At 39.9% G+C, this 20,429-nt stretch overlaps 1 protein-coding gene across 1 annotated transcript; it reads left to right on the forward strand.

Annotated features, from left to right (window-relative positions):
- Window positions 1-14,240: 14,240 nt before the first annotated feature.
- LOC133968375 (cytochrome P450 7A1) lies at window positions 14,241-19,856 on the forward strand. The gene is made up of 8 exons (XM_062404371.1): window positions 14,241-14,506; window positions 15,864-16,104; window positions 16,188-16,397; window positions 16,636-16,830; window positions 16,995-17,194; window positions 18,332-18,462; window positions 18,668-18,846; window positions 18,937-19,856. Exons 1-8 carry the CDS (start codon window positions 14,424-14,426, stop codon window positions 19,237-19,239), a joined length of 1,542 nt encoding a protein of 513 aa, XP_062260355.1. The 5' UTR covers window positions 14,241-14,423; the 3' UTR covers window positions 19,240-19,856.
- Window positions 19,857-20,429: the final 573 nt, after the last annotated feature.

Below are 20,429 nucleotides of genomic sequence, written 5' to 3' on the forward strand. Positions count from 1 at the left end.
AACCTCTCTTTAAGGAGACTCCTTGTTTATGGACACTTTTTGACTATGGACAGTTTGCTTGTGTTTGGTGCTTTTTCCCAGATTTATCTGTTTCCTGTTTTATTTTGAAATGATGCTCCTTGTGTGTCTCAAGATTTATTTCCTGTCCGTGTCCTGTTTGTCTACACCTGTTCCTCATGTCTTTCACCCCTTTATATACAGTCTATGGTTGCACCTGGGTTCAATCAAACCTCCCTGTTTTAAAGCCCCTGTGCTTCCCTATGTCTGCTTGTTGTCTGTCTGCTGGTTCATCGTATTTCCTTGCTTCTTCTTGTTCGCCTTGTGTCGCACCAGCTCTGTGTTTCTACTCTTTTGGTGCATCTAGTGTTTCTCTAAGTTCAGATTATTTAGATTTAGATTTTTCTTTTACTGGACTTTTGTTGTCTTGCCCTGGTTTTCTACAAGAGCCTTTGTTTACTAAAAATACCTTTATGTATTGTTACCTGAACCTTGCTTCTCCATTTTGGGGCTACTATCCATTCCCTGGTGTGGTGACAGCCTGTGTCCTGCCTCAGAAGGCTGGACTCCTACAGTAGCAAAGCTTTACAGATGAGGCATCCACTCCCCATCACCACTGTGATTGATATGACAATAATAGAAGAACAGCTTAAGTTTTTAACAAATCAGTGTCATTCCATTGTATAAGCATATATATGTAACAAATTGTAACTAACTAAAACAAAGAAAATCTGTATACATATATAGCAAATTCTGACACATTTCTGCTCAGAGTATAATATGGTAGTAGTTTGCCATAACAGCTCATATTACAGTTTGGTTACATACAAGTTAAATACATTATCATTAATTGATAAACATAAACACATTGAGCCTTGTGTCAAAAAAGGTGCAAGGCCAGAACAGAACAAAGATCCCTGACATATAGTGTGGCATAATAAAATGCACAACATTATGACGTTATACTCTAATGTATCTGTATTTACTCTATTTATTTTAAAATCGAAAAAAAAGATTATTATAATGTACAGCCTTATGAGGAATGCATAAATTGCAACCCGACTCAAAGTTGAAGTCCCGACTTGTACACTCGGAGGAAAACCATCTACCCGGACCTAACGGAGAGGCAGTTGTCTGATGTCACACAACAATAGCAGGGCTCATTGGGACACTGTAAAAACGTGAACTTGCTTGTAAACGTGAACTTGCTGATTAGAATAATGCAAACTGTCAGAGCAAAACATATTCTGCATGTAAATCAATGTCAAAGTATGTTGCTAATTTTATTAAGTCGGCTAACTGGTTACAGCTGACAATCTGAAGGACATTAAGCAATAGCCTAGTATTTAATGACTTGCCAATTACCCGTCCCGTTTTAAAGAGAAATCCATTATCTCATCACCCTGACTAGGTATTGTCATCAGAGCTAAATACAAATATGAAAGGGATATCCCCGTTGCAGAACACACACAAAGTATTTTTCTCCACTTATATACACTTTCCTACACGATGCTTTAATCTCACAAGCTCCATTCAATAAAAATGTAGGCTATACAGCGTATTTTCACATCATTTTCCCATAATTTGGGTCGAATCCCCTTTTTGAAAATACACAGTGCTCTGTTTGAGCCCTCGTATAGCAGCGTTGTAACTTAACATGTCTGCTCGTCTAATAACAATGCATCCTGGCAGGGTTGCTAGCAGCCTAAAGCTGTTTGCTTTTGATTTATATGTGAAATAAAGCGGAGAATCTAAACTTTTCAAATGTCATCGATACACTGTGTCTGTTAACATCAACGACTATCGATGGCTGGTCGGGTTTTCGTTTGAGTTTGTGCTGTCCCAAATAGTAGGGGACGATTTCAACCACTACCCCTTGTGACTCTGTTTGAAAGGACAAGATAACCCTTGAAAACAAGGGGTAGGGGATAGGGCTAGGGAGAAGGGGTGAAATAGGATTGGGCCTTATTCTGTTCCTCTTCTGTCTATTTTGCACAGACTATGTACACTTACACAAACAAATACACACACACTTAGTCTAAATTTAATTGTATTCGCTACTTGACCATAATCCTAACCATACATTAACCTTCACTAAAACCTAACCTCCTAACCTTAAAGAAAGAGTACAACTCCCCAGAAAGTGACTGTGTTAACAGGTGGAGGTCCCCATTCCATGAGTAAACTAAGACGTGCATGCGATGCACACACTCAGACTTTCTAATTTCCGCACTTCACTGTGTAGAGTACGGCAGATAAGGTTTATAATTGTGTCTCCAATATTTAATGACCCAATGTTCAAGGTCAACGGAGCAGATGATAACATGCAGACACTTCACTTCTGGAATCTGAAGGCAGATTTCCATTCATGAACAGAGTAAGGTGGCTGATAAGGGGGTAACAGTGTAATACTCAGTTTCTGACTTCTTTATTGGGCAGACTGCAGGAGATACGGTTTGTAATTGCGTGTCTTACACTTCGACCTGACGTTCAAGGTCAACACAACAGCTGATATCTCTGTATCTGCTTCTTACTAACTGAAACATCTCGGTAAGCATGCCAATCATGCTTTACATAACCTTAACTTACGTAACTTTGCGTGTTCTAATATTTTCTTATATTTATGTTACCTATGTTTCCTATTTTTAATTGTTTAAATAAAGCACTTTCAGTTCACATAATCCGCCAAGACAACAGCACATGACTATTCATGAACATACTAAGATGTTTGCAGGAGTAAAAATTGAAAAGGTAACTTCTCAACAAACCACGTGGACATATTAGTCTTGTTTGCAAAAGTGTCTTAGTTGTCAAAACACCTCCAGAGAGACGTGTTCCTTCTGACATCAAATGATATGTTTGTTTTTTTAACAGCATATGATGGGATGGTTTAGAAAAAATTAAATAGATTACATTTATTTATAGATTTTCCATTTCTGAATACAACCACCCAAAGTGCTTTACATTAAAGGTCACATTGACTCATTCAAACACAAAATTGCCAAACTGGCTCTCACTGTATTGGCTCTAAGTCAGAGTCAACATCGGATGTTCCTGTGCATTGGCTTTAGTGATGGCACTATAAGGCTTCTTTTTTTTTAGCACAGACACATTTGCATCATGTGCACAGACAGCGCAAAATGAAAATGCAGTTCAAGCTATACATTTTAAGACCAGTTGCTCATAAAATACTTAATAAATAAATAAGTATAAAACATCTAACCCTTAAAATAAGCATAACAGCATAAAACACATATAATGAATGCAATACCCAAAACCCCATACGTGTAGGGGGAAATGCAGCATCAACAAACGACCGTCTTGAGCAACGCATTAAAACTCATTAAAACATTAAAACCATCTGCTTTATTGCTTTCTTAAAGCTATAGAGTGGCCTGCCGTACTTTTGTAAGTTAACAAGACAGACTGCTTTAGGATATGTACTATTCTGAAACCTAGATATTATGGTCATAATTATTCTTAGTCTAGAAAGACAGAATTTGTTTAACTCTTTAGCTGTTTGTGAAGAGTCTTAATATTTAAAAGCCATCTTTTGTAATCAAGCCCTAATAGATTACCACTAAGGGCAGGAGACATCTTTTTTGAATGGTTGACGCACAATTGTTATATTGGTAAGGATGCTCTAACTGCTGGCTCATGTGACCTCACCATACCACTCCCGGATGCACCGCATTTCTTCTGTTGTCTTTAAAAGATGTCTCTGGTATACTTTCTTTAGAAAAGGTGTGGATGTGTTATTCCATTTCAAGGTGGAGAAGATTGTCATTCTGTGGAACCTGTAGATGAGTGCTTGTTGACTGTAAGTGTTGTAGATGACAAAGTATAGGTGTTTCAATGGACGGGTACGCCAAATCTTTTTGCAAATGTTAATTTCCTGGGTTTCAAGAGATGTGATCTGGAACACATATGCTAAGAGAAAAACAAGGCCCAAAATAAGTCTTAATTTGAGTGAATTTGGAGGGATGCTCAGCGCCACTTATGTGAACTAAGATATATAGGTTTATCATATCATTTATCCAGATTCTCTCCAAAATGATAGGTAATGCCCCACTCCTCACAAAATGTCATGGAAATCGGTTTAGTCGTTTTTGAGTCACTCTCCTGAGAGACTAATAAACAAACAAACAAAAGCAAATGGAAACACAACCTCCTTCGTGCAAGGAACATTTAGTATGTGCACACGCCTAAAACCACAACCTGTCATAATATGCCACCCTGACATGTTTCACTGCACCTCCAGGACATTATAAAATGACTATTATGAAAGCAGATTCAAGACATCAAAAGGCCTTTTAAATACCAGCCGTGCAAGATGTTTACCTATAATAAATGTCTCAGAGTTGCACAGATGAAGTTCAGTCCAATTCAGTTTGATTCGTATGGCTCGAAATCACAACACACTTTACCTCAAGGCACTTCACATAGAAGGAGACTCACAAGATTCGGGAGAAACTCAACAGTACCCACAACAAGCAATCAATCTGTTAGCGGACATCTGCCTTGACCGGTTGAGATGAGAGGAGGTTAATGGGAAAGATAGCAGAGAAGAGAAAGAGGCTTACATAGATTGATGGGTTCATTCATTTACAGTAATGTTTTTTTCCTCCTACATTTTAAGCACATGAACCTACATGCACAAGAGGGTGTCAATGTGCAGCTGCGGCTGTGGCCGAGGGGGGGAAGCGGTCCTCCTCCTACCTGAAGGTAGAACAACAAAGTGCTGCCAATAGATACACTGTATGAATGTGTGTGTGAATGGGTGAAAGTAAAACTGTACTGTAAAGCGCTTTGAAGTGTCATCAAGACTAGAAAAGTGCTATATAAATACAAAACCATTTATCAATCAATCAATCAAATTTTATTTGTATAGCCCATATTCACAAATTACAATTCATCTCATAGGGCTTTAACAGGGTGTGACATCCTCTGTCCTTAACCCTCAGCAAGAGTAAGGAAAACTACAAAAAACCCTTTTAAAAGGGTAAAAATATGTAGAAACCTCAGAGAGAGCCACATGTGAGGGAACCCTCTCCCAGGAGGGACAGAAGTGCAATAGATGCCACGTGCAGGAGAACATCATCAATAATCAAAGTCTCTAGCAGCATTGATGAAGCACAGTCCATGCTCAGCAACCATCTAGACCACGATCCACCATCCAGACCAGACGCCACTTCAGTCCTCAGTCACCGTCCACCTCCGCCCACCAGGAGGACCCATCACAAGCCACCACCGCGGTCCTGGTCCACCACCCGTGCCCAATGGAAACGCGACACAGGGTCCGCCACCAGCACCACGATCAGCCCACATGACTCAGAATCCGCCACACTGGATCCAACACCGCGACCCCCGGTGCGCGATCCACAAACTGTAATCCATGGTGCGGCCACAGAGGCCCTGGATCTGCGGGTGATAAAGCAAAGGGATTCCGGGGAAGGGGGATAGGGATGGACAAGAGGAAGGAGAAGCTGGAAAGAGAAGCTCCGTGTGTCATGTGTCATAAAATAGAACAAGTAACGTTCTGGCGCACTAATTAGCTCTAACTATAAGCTTTATCAAAAAGGAAGGTTTTGAGCCTACTTTTAAACGAACAGATGGTGACTGCCTCCCAAATTGAAAGTGGTAGATTATTCCACAGCCGAGGGGTTTGATGGCTAAAAGCTCTGGCTCCTACTCTACTTTTAGAGAATTTAGGGACGACAAGTAGGCTTGAATTCTGGGAGCGGAGTGCTCTAGTGGGTTTATAAGGTATTAACAGCTCTTTAAGGTATAAAGGCACTATATTATTAAGGGCCTTGAAGGTGAGGAGGAGAATTTTAAATTCTATTCTAGATTTAACTGGAAGCCAGTGTAGCGATGCTTTACCATTAGCTTCAGTTTAAGGTTTTCTCAGAAGATCTAGTTTTTTATATGTAAATGCATGTCAAACCAAGCACTGTCATACCAACGGTCTTGCAATATTCCGCTGACCTGCAGGTGGCAATAAGTCAGCTAGATGCTGAAAGGTGCCAACAAATCTAGTCCTTCACACGCACCCATTCATACAGTGAATCTATGAACAGCACTTTTATCGTATCTCTTGGGCTGCAGAGTGTTGTTGAAGTTTTGTAGATGATGAAGGAAGGACTCCGAGGACCTAGTATTTTCAGTAAACACATCCCACATGGGATTTCTGACTATAACGGCACATTTTTGTGTCTGTGGACTAAGATAAGTTACTCAAAAAACATTCCCTCTGAATCCATATATCAGCTGGTCAGAAACAACTCCCCAGGTCAAAGCTCATACCCAAAAGTTAGGGAGTAAATAAGATAACTGTCTGGAGGACTACCTGAGAATGACTAAGAGTCCAAAAGGCAGGCATCATCAACCTAAGCCTGTCATTATGTTTTAAGCACACATACCAACATGTTTTAGTCTAATGAATACACAACACTTTCTCTGTAGCACATCACCCACACACGTTAGGCCGCATGCATGGTACAAGGAAGAAGAACTCTGAAAGATAATAGCTTAATTTAAATGCTTATGTCTGTGCCCATTTTGGTTGACTTTTACAGTTGTAACACAAGAGGCTTGTGTAAATCCTCAAAGTGTATATTTGACATAAGAATAAAATGTTTAAAGTTGAAGATTGTGCAATGCACACTTCTAACTCGTAGTCTCCACATATTGATTTCTATAGATTCACGTTCGGCAAGTTCTGTCTTCTTCAGGAGGTGCAGCAGCAACCAGAAAGTATCAGAAAGAGCATAAATCCTTTTCCAAATGGGCACTTGGCGTTTACCTTTTCCCTGAATTTCAAACAGAATACCATATGACTGCAGTGGTAACTGTAATGCTAGAGTTACTACAGGTTATCAGGAGTTTGAAGGTCATGCATGCTGAACAATCACTTATTGGGATGTGTTTGTTTAGTGTAGCTTAGTTATTATCAATCGGTTTCTTTGCTCTCTTGAACTTGTTATCTCTCTGCCTCTGTCTGTCTAGCTGTCTTTCTGTTCAGCTGGCCTTCATCTACAACCTCTTAAAGTTAACTCGAGGTTATAGCCATATCAGTCCAGTGTTTCGTGCCAACGCATGAGTGAATCAAACTGGGATCAACCATCACCACCTGGCATACAGCCTGAATTGATATCAGTATGTCAGGACGTTTAACTGCTGAATAATAAGTGTAGGTCACTTAACATGATGTGGCAGAAATTGCTTTTAACTGTACAGCAGCGAGCGACATTAGACACAGATGAGGCTCTTTGGTGTGCATATCCAAAAGTTTGGTTTCAACACAACCATTTAATTTCCCTAAAAACTTCCAATCTACTGTAGACATTATTTACAGACATGGCTGTGGGGCTGGCAGCAATTGCAGGTTAATCAGTCCACCACTTTGTTGCAGGCTGAAATGTGTCATTATTGACTTTTCCCAAAGTGCCGCCATGCAGTTCATTTGAGTATCAGAGACGTATCTCCGTAGAAACTGGGTGATTTGTAATTAATTTGTAAATAAATACTTTTGCCTCATTTTGTAATCACATCAGTGATTTTACCTTTTACCTGCTAATGCGCATTCCCATCAGCCACAACTAGGGTTGCCAACTCCCTGAAAAATAGATAAGGGCCACCTCATTGGCAAGGCCGACTAGTCAGAAGCCGTTCTGACTAATTTTTTTTCCTGTTTTTCCGGGATACAATCCTTTTTTTCGAACTTTTCTTCCTGTTTTTATTTTGAAAGTGACGTTTAGCGTCCATAGACGTAGCGACTCTCCTTCTGTATCAATAACAGTGAACTACAAAAGAATAACATAGCTGAGAATTTAGTTCTCTTTTACTGTCAGGTGGCCTCAGCCGAGAAAGGACACGAGAGATGGTTATTGAATCCGGACATCACACTCGTTTATTTTCCTTCATACTTTTCTCTATCGATAGAGCCCTTTTCAGACAAAGGGTCCCAGCCACCAACCTGCTTATAACAGGAACTACACATCAATCTTCAATCAACTTTCAAATAAACCTGAGAACTTCAGTTGAAAGTCTCGACCATCTTTCGGGGGATATGCTACAGATAGGTAGAGGATAGTTTTCATTTTTTCCCGTTAGTTGCTTTATTATGGAAGATGAATGTGTAGTTCCTGTTATAAGCAGGTTGTTGGTTGGGACTCTTGTTTTGAAAGGGGTTCTAAAAAAGAGAAAAGAAAAGCGAGCAACTACCTCCTCCACCAATGGGATAAGCACATTCTATATAATCAAACTCGTGTGTGAAAATGCTGTCAGCTCAGTGATCCCAGAGCAGGACATTGCCTGGGAACGAGTTTACAGTAAATTTTCATATAAAGCGCCCTGTTATTCATTTTCCATTGGCATTTTACTGACCATTTTTTTTAATCTCACAGTAATGCGGGACAAAATGAGTCCCTTTTCAACTCAATACGGGACGGGTGCTATTATTTCTAAATACGGGACGATTCCGTTTTTCAAGGGATGGTTGGCAACCCTAGCTACAACTGGACTATGCAAATGTGAGCTTGCTAACATTTGAAGGTAAACATTGAACTTGTGTAGCATTGGGATGTTACCACTGACACTACTGCAGCTTGGAGCTTCTCAAGCATGGCAGTGGACTCTTCTCTAATTGACAATGGGTCAGAAGACTATGAGAAAGTCTCTGAAACTATAAACTCTGTGATCACATCTCTATCAGAGAGTGATTCTACTGTAGAATAGAAATGGAACCAAACCACCTGCATCTGTTCAACGCTAGTAGCCACAACTACATAGTCTTTGTGTATTCACACTAACCATGTTCTTCTTCTGCAATAACACAACACAGAGTTGTCTGATTGAAATGTCATTCTGCACTCAATAAAGTGCTTACCTCCTCCAAGGCCCAACATTCTCCTTAAATCCAGCCAGGCCGCACCATATTCCACACACTCATAGATATCAGTCCCCTAAAAATGCCAGATTTTTCATATTTCATAAAGATCCATGAATCATTTCCACGAAAATTGGTAAAAATGTCAACAACAAAGAAAACTCCCCTTGTCCTGCATCAGCCCTTTGTCTGATTCTGCATCAAAATTCGAAGGGGTTATTATTACGCCTTGTCCCATCTTTATGAACACTGCAATAACAGCAAATCAGATTGGTTTGTTTTTTAAGTCCATAAGCTTTGGCTGAGAGTTTTGGAGACTCTTTACAATCTTTGAAGGTTAAACTTAAACTTGAACTCAGACATTCAAAAGTTTAAAATTATATTTCACCTCTCTGCAAATAATGTGCCAATGTGAATCAGCAGTTAATAACTGTATCCCACTTGGGTGTGATACAGTGTAATCGTATATCACATAATATGGTGACAGCTATTATAGAATGTAATTAATCATTTGTTTTCTTATAGTAGCTGAGTTTATTATAAACAATTTGAAGTTAACTAAAGAGAAAATGCTTGTTCTGTTTGATGTACTAAAAAATGTTGTACCACAAGTTGATTGGTGTCAAATTGTTCATAAAAGATTAAATAGATAAAACTAATAAAAAAAGGAAAAAGAAAATGAATTGATTTATAACATGAAAAATGTGTCCTATTAAGTGTAATGTATCTTTATTTATCTTAGGATCAATATAAAGTTACATGCATTGTTACCTGCTGGCTTCATCACCATGACAACCTCTTTGAACAATTTACTTCAAAGGGATTGAACAAACTTAATGGCAGCGTCTCATGAGAGAGTGAGACGTGCTTTAGTGATTTCTGGAAATATTTAGCAGAAACATCAGCTTTCCATCGGTCTGAGTTAAATAGCAAATGGTTTTGTATGTATATAATGCTTTTCTAGTCTTGATAACCACTCAAAGCGCTTTCCAGTACAGTTTTATATTCACCCATTCACACAGTGCATCTTTTCGCAACACTATGTTATTCTATGGGGGGGTCATTCGGGGTTCAGCATCTTGCCCAAGGATACTTCGGCAAGCAGATGGGTCAGACTGGGTATCAAACTGCAGACCTACACGTTGGAGGACAACCACTCTACCCCTCAGCCACAGCCGCTCTTATATTAGATAAAAGTGAGTCCACCCAGACGCCACTTTCAGACACCCATGGATCCATCCTGCACTTCCTGTGGGACAGGAGGGAGTCAACAAAGCGCACCAGTGTTGCCTGAGGAAGACAGATCGACAATAGATCACAGAAAACCTTGAGAGACGAGGAAGCGGATGTCTTGTTGTCTCTAAACAACAAGACATGCGTCCGGGATTGATCTGCTCAAGTCATATCCTGTAAGTGTGTGTGTGTGTGTGTGTGTGTGTGTGTGTGTGTGTGTGTGTGTGTGTGTGTGTGTGTGTGTGTAGGGGTGTGAGACGAGATGTTATTTGCCCACTAGTGACCTGAAGGGGGGGGGGGGGGCTAGCTGCAGGTTACTGTAGCATGAACTAATATGAACTGAGCGGGATAGTTAATATATCCAGTTAGTGCAATTCATTAGAATTTCTGATGATGAAATGTCACCACCAGTTGATTTCCAGCTCGTTACAACACATTATTGTGTGGGGGGGTTGAGAGCATCTGTGTGGATGAGTCGATTGTGTGACATGTCACAACCAGAGAAATTGTCTCATCTCATGAAGACCCAATAGTTCCCATGATGAATCACCACCATGTTTTCTCAATGTGCTTGTGTGACATATGATGCATGATTGTGTGTGTGTGTGTGTCTGTGTGTGTTTGTTTGTGTGTCTGTGTGTGTGTTAGTGTGAGTGTGTGTTTGTGTGTGTGTAAGAGAGAGAGAGAGAGATCCGATGTTATTTAGCCAGTAGTGACCTGAAAGGGGCGGGGAGATGGAGGTTACTGTAGTATGAACTAATATGAACTGAGTGGTGCAGGGCAATATATCCAGTTCAGCCATTTAACTGGTACTCCTGTTTTTGCATGATGAAACATCTACATTATGAACACTGAGTTGTCATAAAAAAAGTTAAAAATAAAATATTACAATGTTAAACATTAAATAATAAAGTAGTAAAATTAGCGCATTCATGAGTCCTTATATTTTCAGAGTGTATTGTGTTGCCAATACTTTATTTATAAAGTATTATATTTTTCTGTAATAGGACATGAAGTACTTTTGTATTACTATTGTTACTTGACATTAAAGAAGTGAAGATATCTTCCACTCCTGGGTAGCAAAACATGGCTGCCTATAAGCCAAGGACTGAAACCTGCACTCATGCATTAGTCTGTCTCCTCTAACATACTCAAAAGAATTTGGTTTTGTGACTTTACTTTCTAGGTATAACCACTTGTCCTTTCAAACCTAATTATGCATGCAAAGCCTTTCTTCAAGGTTGACACTCCGCTGTTCTCTCAGAGTGCAAAGGTAAGACCACTCTATGATTACCCGATAAGAAACTGAAAACAAACTAATACCAAGGCTCAACCTTGACCTTGCTTTATGTGCATTTGTACAGGCCAGTAGATATCAATCTTTATCAGCAATTGATGGGAGGTCTCTGCAAATATTATATAACATCCATGGAGACTGTTTGAATACAACTTTGAAGGAGTGACCTTGACTAAACTGCATATTTTATGATAGAACTTATTTTTACATTTATTCTTAGTGTAAAATTTCTGGTACATAACCCTTTTTTCCCCATGAAGCACAATGGTGGACCACATGAAGGTTGAGGCCCTTAGCTGAAGATCATTCTGCAAATGCATCGAAAAATATATAAACAAAGAATAGAAGGAAGAGTACAAACTAAAGTAAGAATACTTTCATAGACATATTTGGCCTGTAGGGAGGTATATGGGGTGGGAGGTCTACACATTTATGGCCATCCTGTGTATTTAGAGTAAGTGTAAACCAGTAAATCTATCAAGAGCCCGTCATGCTTGTAGTATCACATCCAATTGATCAATGTGTCATGAACAGTGTAAGAGATGGAGAGACATTTAAAGCACAACAAAAAAGAGGTCTGTTATAGTTTGACACACAAACTCTGAATATCATGACAGCACCTCAATTAACAGATTGACTGTTGTCATGCTGGGATAAAGTGGCTGGTAATTGGTTGGAAGACTAAACTTACGATTGTTTTGTCATTTGAACTCACCTTGTTTGCATGTTGTTGTTTTTTAATAAAGCCAACATATTACCCTGGGGACTCATCAGGTCTCCACTCCCGTCAACTCCCATGGAGTTGTGTTGTTAACAAACAAATGTTATGCTTACATTTAGTGTTAAGATCCTGTCAGTTAGGATCCAGCAGTAGCGCCACTGTCTTCTGAAATCAATACTTCTATGGTGTGTGCTGCACCAAGCAAAGAGCAAGATTGAACGTGCACCATTATCGTTAATTTGTTGGCTTGGTACTCTAAGTGCCCATCTAGTTTTGTGTCTTTTTTTTTTGTTTCTAAGCCAATATAACCCTAACTTCAAGTTTGAATCTTACTAGTACAGCTTCTTTCATCACAGAGGTATGGTGCAAGTTTCCTGGAAGCTGGTGAAAGGAGAACTCAGGCAGCGGCTGATGTCTTATGCAAAAGAGTTTAATATAGACTTGATGCATCAAGGAGACCAGAAAGAGGAACAATGTACAAACCCTAACAGAGTGACATGAGCAATTGCCACACCAAAGTCTGAAGATGTCTCCCACAATATCCCAATATCTTCGTCACCCTGCATCACCCATTCCAACAGCACATGAATGGCTAGAATTGCCGTCACTCTCTATGTTACATGTAGACGTTTGCATCCTATTGGACAGTTAAGCCTACAGTACGAATAACTAAATCACATTGTGTCCTTACATCTTACCACGGATAACAAATATGCAAAAGAGCTGAAGTTGGTGCCTTTCTCTGTCTGGGGCATCTGCGTTAGATATGAATGTCCCTCAACACAGACACAGACTGCTTAGTGAGAGAAGGGAGTATCTCCGGAATTTAGACAGGCACTACTCTCCTGTACAGATATAATGTGTAATATACAATAGTGGCATATACAGTCATGTGTGGAATGTCAGTAATCTCTCAACAATCCCACAACTCATGCAGAAAATGTGAATTGCAGGATCCAATCACCCTGAAACTTCACTATATGTGATTGTTGCTTAGGGATTTTACAATCTGTCATTGCGAAATTGATGACTCTGATCATGCCACAAAGTCTTTATCTGTCAATCAAGAGAAACCACCAGAGGAAGTTAATGTGATTGATTGTTGCACTGCCAGCATTTCAGCTTTTTGCCATTTTCCATGCAGCCTGGATCTTGACTATCAGTCAGACTACCAATTTGCTTTATCAAAATATTTCTCTTGCATATTGGTTGCATTGCATTTGAACACACTGCCTCTTATTATTCCCAAATTTTTTATCCAGCACTGCACTCAGATCAAACACCTGCAGAGAAAATGGCTTTGAACACAATCGGTTATCTCTGCCGATCTTTCCATTATTATAGCAAGTTGAGCAAAGGGGTTCTATGCACTAAAATATGTTTGGCTGTTTCCTTATTAATTAATCCTTTTAATTGCATCTTTGTTGCACACTTGTTGGTTATAGCAAGTCTCAACAGGTCACACTTGTCCTATATGGCACGAAGGTAATATTTAGTCAAGCCACCACCACACAACGGGAGTACAGCAGAGACCTTGAATAGGTTTACCAACCTGAATTCCCCCCTCAGGTAACACTGTCCATGGACTCCAGTCAAGGCCATCTCTCTGTTTCACTCGCCCCCCCCCCCCCCCCCCACAGACACACACACACACACAAAGAGAGAGGGAGAGAACATCATGGAACCCAATTTCCTAGAGAAATCCCTTTGCGATAACAGAATAGATGATAGAGGGAGTATATGCTTCTCTCAACGTGTCTTACTGTGAAATGTGACATCGAGATGAATCTTTCTGTTGCATTTACAGATAATTATTTAGCTCGGGCTACTTCAAACTGATTTTTGATGTAAAAATAATCAGATTTTTATATTGAGGATGTTTTCAGGTTTTGAACAATAATCACTGCCAGAACAGGTAGGTTTTATTTTAAAACCAACACATTCTGAAAATAAATATAAAATCAATCCAGACATACACACAGGGTTATCTGTAAGAACCTCACTGCAGATAGGGTAATTATGATCATTCTGTTGCACAACAAGATGAAGACAAAAAAACAAGGTCCCACCCTGAGACAGAGCAGGTATAAATACCTCCCACATGCTGCCTGTCATCACACTTAGTTGAGCTGACACTGCTCACTGAGACATACACACAGGTTGCTTACATAATTTGAACTGCACCGTGCCTCTCATTGTCATCTGTGTGAGCGTTAGTCGCTGTTACAGAGCCTCCTGCTGGATTTGATCTTCCAAGCTTCATCATCATCGTTATCATCATCATCATGATAATAAGCATTGCTCTGATCTGGGCAGTGGTTGTGGGATTGTGCTGCCTGCTATGGCTCGCTGTGGGGATACGACATAGGTAAGACTGGACGTATGAGGCTTTCTGTTGTTTGTTCTGTATTTATTCAGCCAATGGGTCTAGAATTGTAATGCTATATTGTAGGACTCTGTTGAACAAGACTAACTTTATGTCGACTGCACCCATATCAAAAGTGACAGGTCCTGCCGAACAACAACACATGTGCATGATTCATGTTGGCCATCCATCGGGTGAATGACAAACTGTTGTTATGCATGAACTGAGCAGGACTCACACAAAGGCTTTTGTACGGATGATGGAATTTGTTTGGCAGGCTTCACATTGTCACCCGTGTGCTGTCAGTGTTTGGCTGCTGATGTCAGGGTTGTGTAATGACTGGTCATGTGTATTCATATTGAAGAGGAAGCACATTCTGTGTCTTTCTCTGTAATAATTGTAAGACTTTGTGGTTAGATTGAACAGAGAAAGGTTTATAAATATCTTTATGATATACATTTTAAGCTTATTTACAGGAGTGTCATAATGTCATGAAGGCTGGTATGACACTACAGCAACACTGCTATGTAATGTTTTGGAAATGTAGTTGTTGGGAGGACCATTACTTTATTCAAATTTTAACAAATACAAGCATAATCAGCCATCGTCAGTGGAAAAAATATGTATCTAGCAGCATGAAGTGGTAGCAGTATTAATTATAAACGGTTTTGGGAACTATTTTTGGGAGGTATTACTAGACAAGAGGGGAAGTGCTTGTTTAGGCAATAATGTCTTGTCTGGAATTGACCAGTGATGTTGCAACTACATGGGCAGCACCCTAAAACTCTAGGTCACAGGGTGCCCTGGTGTTAGCATCTGGTGGAGACCTTTGCTGGATGGCATTACCCCTCTCTCTGTCTGTCTCTCTCTCTGTCTCTCTCTCTCTCTATTGTCACTATCTTAAATTACAAATAAAATCCCACTAGGCTTACCCAATCCCGATAAATACAATTTGCTCATTGTTAATCATTTATGAGGGGCTGTAGTTCAGTGCAAATCATGTATCACCCTTTTTTTATGATTGAGGTTATACGTTTGTCTTTTGTCTTAGAATGATCCAAAATGTTATTGTTCCACTGCCCTCACGAAGCATAAAGCAAGACCATGTTTCTGATTTCATTAGACATTTCACAAGAAATTACATTTTGAGGTACATGGTTTTCATGTATTTGAATCCTATTGTCAGCCATAATGAGAAGCAGAATGAGTGTTTACTCCTCTCTGTGATTATTAGTTTCAATGAATACAATCCTCTGTATCCCCACTGAGCTACAATACAGGAGATGATTTTACGTTTGATCAGTGATGGTTAGTTTTGGATGTGCACTGAATATTCTCTGAAATTTCTCTCTCAAAATAGGCAACCTGGTGAGCCTATGGTTGAAAATGGCCTCATCCCTTACCTGGGCTGTGCTTTGCAGTTCGGGGCCAACCCTCTCCAATTCCTCCGCAGCCGCCAGAAGAAGTACGGCCATATTTTCACCTGCAAGATTGCAGGCCAGTACATTCATTTTCTTTGTGACCCCTTCTCGTACCACTCAGTCATCAGACAGGGTAGGCACTTGGATTGGAGGAAGTTCCACTTTGATACATCTGTCAAGGTACATTTATTTGATGTATCCTTTTATCATTATTCTACTTACGTCAGAATATTATTTCTTAATCCTCTTCCTTTCCTCACCAGGCCTTTGGCCATGACAGCTTCGACCCTCGCCATGGCCACACCACAGAGAACCTCCACCAAACCTTTCTGAAGACCCTACAGGGTGAGGCTATACCCTCCCTGATACAGACAATGATGGGCCACCTGCAGGATGTCATGCTGAAGTCAGACACACTCAGTCCCAGGAAGGAGCACTGGGAGACGGACGGCATCTTTGCTTTCTGTTACAAGGTCAGTCAGTGGGCTATAGTCTAGGCATAGACGACAATTAAAGATACTGAATAGGTTGGACAGTCTGAATAAAATTGACGACAACATTAATTTTATAATTTTATCTTCCGAAGCGATGTCATGTAAAGTTCCTTGACAATACCGCCGGTATCTTCAGTTTACATGTTCATATTAGCCATGGCCTGTTTTATGCTCCAACAATTCTAACACTTTTCCTCTTTGGCCTAATGTTCCCCAGGTGATGTTTGAGGCTGGCTATTTGACACTGTTTGGTAAAGAGCTCGGTGAAGATAAGTGTCAAGCTAGGCAGACAGCCCAGAAAGCCTTGGTGCTCAACGCTCTGGAGAATTTCAAAGAATTTGACAAGATCTTCCCTGCCTTGGTGGCTGGTCTGCCCATCCATGTCTTCAAGAGTGCCTACAGTGCCAGAGAGGTGAGTGGGCTTTTCCTTAAGACTATCAGAGGAGAAAATGAAAAAACAGAAACTTTCTTTACTGCCATTTCTAACTATTCTCATTATTTTAGCAGTATAAACCTTGCATAAAAGAAACCCATATACTTACATTTATTTTTGTACTCATCCTTTCAAATGTGTAGAACCTAGCAAAGACCATGAATCCTGAAAACCTTTCCAAGAGGGAGAACGTGTCTGACCTGATCTCAATGAGGATAATCCTAAATGATGCCTTATCCACCTTTAATGATTTGAGCAAGGCAAGGACTCACGTCGCTCTGCTCTGGGCCTCACAGGCTAACACCCTGCCTGCTACCTTCTGGTGTCTCTTTTATATGATCAGGTATGCTGAAAAAATATTTTTTTTATATTGTTAATAAAACAGACGGCAGCCAGAACGAATGGGTCATCTCATCAATGTGGGGGTATTCTGCTCTGTCAATAAGAATGGTGAATTTCTATTTATCTAACAGAAGATAAAGCATCTTACTTCGACATGCAGCTACATGTAAGGAGGTCATTGCCTAATTTAGATGTTCAATTTGATACCGAGCTCACAAATAGTCACGCCACACAGAATGACTAAGCTCACAGCCCTCACTTTCACTTGGAGGTAAAGTAGTGCACGTTGTGTGATAAACCTCCTTTGTCTTTTTCATAGACATATTTGTCAGCGTGAGGCAATCTCCTCTCTAGAGATAATTAGTGTTGCAACTAGTGTGAGAACCTCAGTGTGTAGGGCAGCCATTCCCAAACTTAAGAAGGCTGCGGCCCAATTTGAAAACTGAAAAATGTGTGCAGCCCACTTACACCTTTAATCACAACTATATGATCCACACACAGGACTAGAATCATACATATTATAAAGGTTATAGCAAAAGTAATTGTATATGAACGCAGGCATTTGCAGTGCAAATCCAATTACATCCACATTTAAGCGTATGATTTGCACAGCAACCAATGTAAAAAAGCAACCAATGTAAAAAAAAGTGCAAATAGGTTATTTGTACATATTTATTCTTACTGTTTGTATAACAGAGCACAACAAGGATATCCGGGAGAGGACAAACACATTTGAGGCATAAACAAATATACCTGAGGTGTTTCGGTGACTAACTGCAATACATTATGCAACCAAATACCCTCTCTCCCATAAAACTGTGGGGAAAACTGTGGCTCTTCTGTATGATAAAGACACCAGGTCCTGTACTGTTGATCTGTAGAACAGTAGCTTCAGAGAGTATTCAGATCCCTTTACTTTATGCACAACTTAATCTGTTGTAAATTTGTTTTAAATAGATGAAATTGCCCCTTTGCCCAACAGTTTACCTTCAGTAACTATTGTCTTTTGATGAGTTGTATTAAAAAATTATATATTTAAACTCTGTACTAAGCTATGGGGTGTTTATGTATTACAATACTGCATCCTTAACAACAGTGAGAGTGGTTGTGCCTAACAGGCTTCTGTACCTGTGTTCAGGAGTCCTGATGCTCTGAGAGCAGCTCGTGAGGAGATGCAGAAAATTGTGGATGATTCAGGTCTCACAGTTGACCCAAGTAACCCATCTCTAAGCCTTACCAGGGAGCAGCTGGACAACATGCCTGTTCTGGGTAAGATTTCCAATGGATCACTAGAATATAGAAGTAACTTGTGTCCCGACCACCATTGCTGAATTTAAATCTCCTGTTGTTAACATGACATATGAGACCCAAAGCGGGGATCTTCACATGGAATATATTGAACATTTTTTGTACTTTTAAAGGCAGTAAAGTAATGTTATTAACCTAAGTTATTTTTATTCCCTTCTGTCTATAGACAGCATTATCAATGAAGCCATGCGTCTTTCTAGTGCTTCTATGAATGTGCGTATGGCCAAGGAAGACTTTCTGCTTCACCTTGACAATCAAGAAGCTTACCGTATAAGGAAGGATGATGTCCTTGCTTTATATCCGCCCATGCTGCACTACGATCCAGAAATCTATGAGGATCCCTATGTAAGACTGAAAACAGCCTTTGTCAAGATCTCACTATAATTTGTTTTGCCACACTGAAAACTAATTTACTCTCTCCTCTTCACCCCACAGGAATACAAGTTTGACCGTTTCCTGGATGACAGTGGTCAGGAGAAAACCGCATTTTACCGCAACGGACGGCGGCTGCGTTATTACTGCATGCCCTTCGGCTCTGGGGTCACGAAATGCCCAGGCAGGTTTTTTGCTGTGTATGAGATCAAACAGTTCCTCAGTCTTGTGCTGTCCTACTTTGATGTGGAACTGTTGGACCCCGCTGTCAAAGTCCCACTTCTGGACCAGTCCCGTGCTGGACTGGGAATCCTTCAGCCTACCTATGATGTGGACTTCCGGTACAAGCTGAAATCAAAACACTAGGCTCTGTCTTTTGTCAGACTGCTGAAGTGCATATTGTACATACTATATATTTATCAGTGTTAATGAAGATGCTTTGCTACATTATGTAAATAGATTGAATTATACATTACTGTTGTTTTAATTTGCTGCTGAAGAACATGAATTCCTTTTTTATCTTTCAATTGAGCTTTGTTTCTCTCTTGCACTACAATGACTGAAATGCAATAACTAGGTAAGGATGCATCCCTGTATGTATGGGAGTGGTGTCAGACCCATGTATGTGTAATAGCTTGTGTTACATAAATGGCTTATAAATGGGGCCCGGTATATGTGATATGAATCGTTTTATTGTGTTTTTTGTACAGATGTATTGAGGTAGTAGAATGTACTACTGGCATTTTGAGTTTTGCATATTTCAGTGGTGGTTTGTTAAAAGGGAGATCTGCTTTTGTTACATTACTGCCAACAGGTAGCTTTGCTACCTGGCGGGCAGCCGTTTGATTCAAGAGATATCACCAAGCCACATTACTGTTTTAAGGTTAATATAGTAAAGACTGTAAATCAATCCACAATCATGAACTTCATAAAGAGAGCCACAAAACGTTTGAAAGTATAACAATAAAAAACATTGAAGGAAAGTGGTGTTATGAGGTATATTCATTTACCTGTTTTACAACAAGAGGAAATCTGAATGTCCTCTCCATATTGCCTTGGGCACCTTTTTACTAATGAATATAATCGCCCTTCCATATAAAAGTGTGTAAATTCTAGCATTGACCATCCCAGTCAAGATGTATTTAATAAATGCAAATCACTATGATACATCCATTCTGTTCTATTACCAATTGATCGGTTATTTTTTAGTCTACGAGTTCATGACTGTTATCAAACTTGACCTTCAACTTTAAGTTGATGATAAGAGCTTCCATCAGCCTTGAACTTTGCTCTCTCTTGTTGTCCCACTCTGTCACTGATGTCACTGAACACATGTCTGATTGTTTGCCAGTAATATATCATCACTCTCTCTGTATCACTATGAAAGCTAAATAAGGTTAGCTTGTACAATAAGTGCCAAATACTTTTGCATACTGTATTTCTGTTGGTTCACTTACCAGGACATGGAGCCCAAAACTATCAATTTAGATACAGGTAATAATTGTGCATCAGAAAAATGACAGAATGCTCGTCTGCACACGTCCATGTGACATTTA

The sequence above is a fragment of the Platichthys flesus genome, chromosome 14 (genome assembly GCF_949316205.1).
Source record: "Platichthys flesus chromosome 14, fPlaFle2.1, whole genome shotgun sequence".
Taxonomy (NCBI): domain Eukaryota; kingdom Metazoa; phylum Chordata; class Actinopteri; order Pleuronectiformes; family Pleuronectidae; genus Platichthys; species Platichthys flesus.

Bases quoted from the DNA above. Each gene is read 5' to 3' on its own strand.
- LOC133968375 (XM_062404371.1), top strand. From the start codon at position 14,424: ATGATAATAAGCATTGCTCTGATCTGGGCAGTGGTTGTGGGATTGTGC. The intron at 16,398-16,635 runs GTCAGTCAGTGG...AATGTTCCCCAG, and splicing joins TCTTTGCTTTCTGTTACAAG to GTGATGTTTGAGGCTGGCTA. The intron at 18,847-18,936 runs GTAAGACTGAAA...TTCACCCCACAG, and splicing joins AAATCTATGAGGATCCCTAT to GAATACAAGTTTGACCGTTT.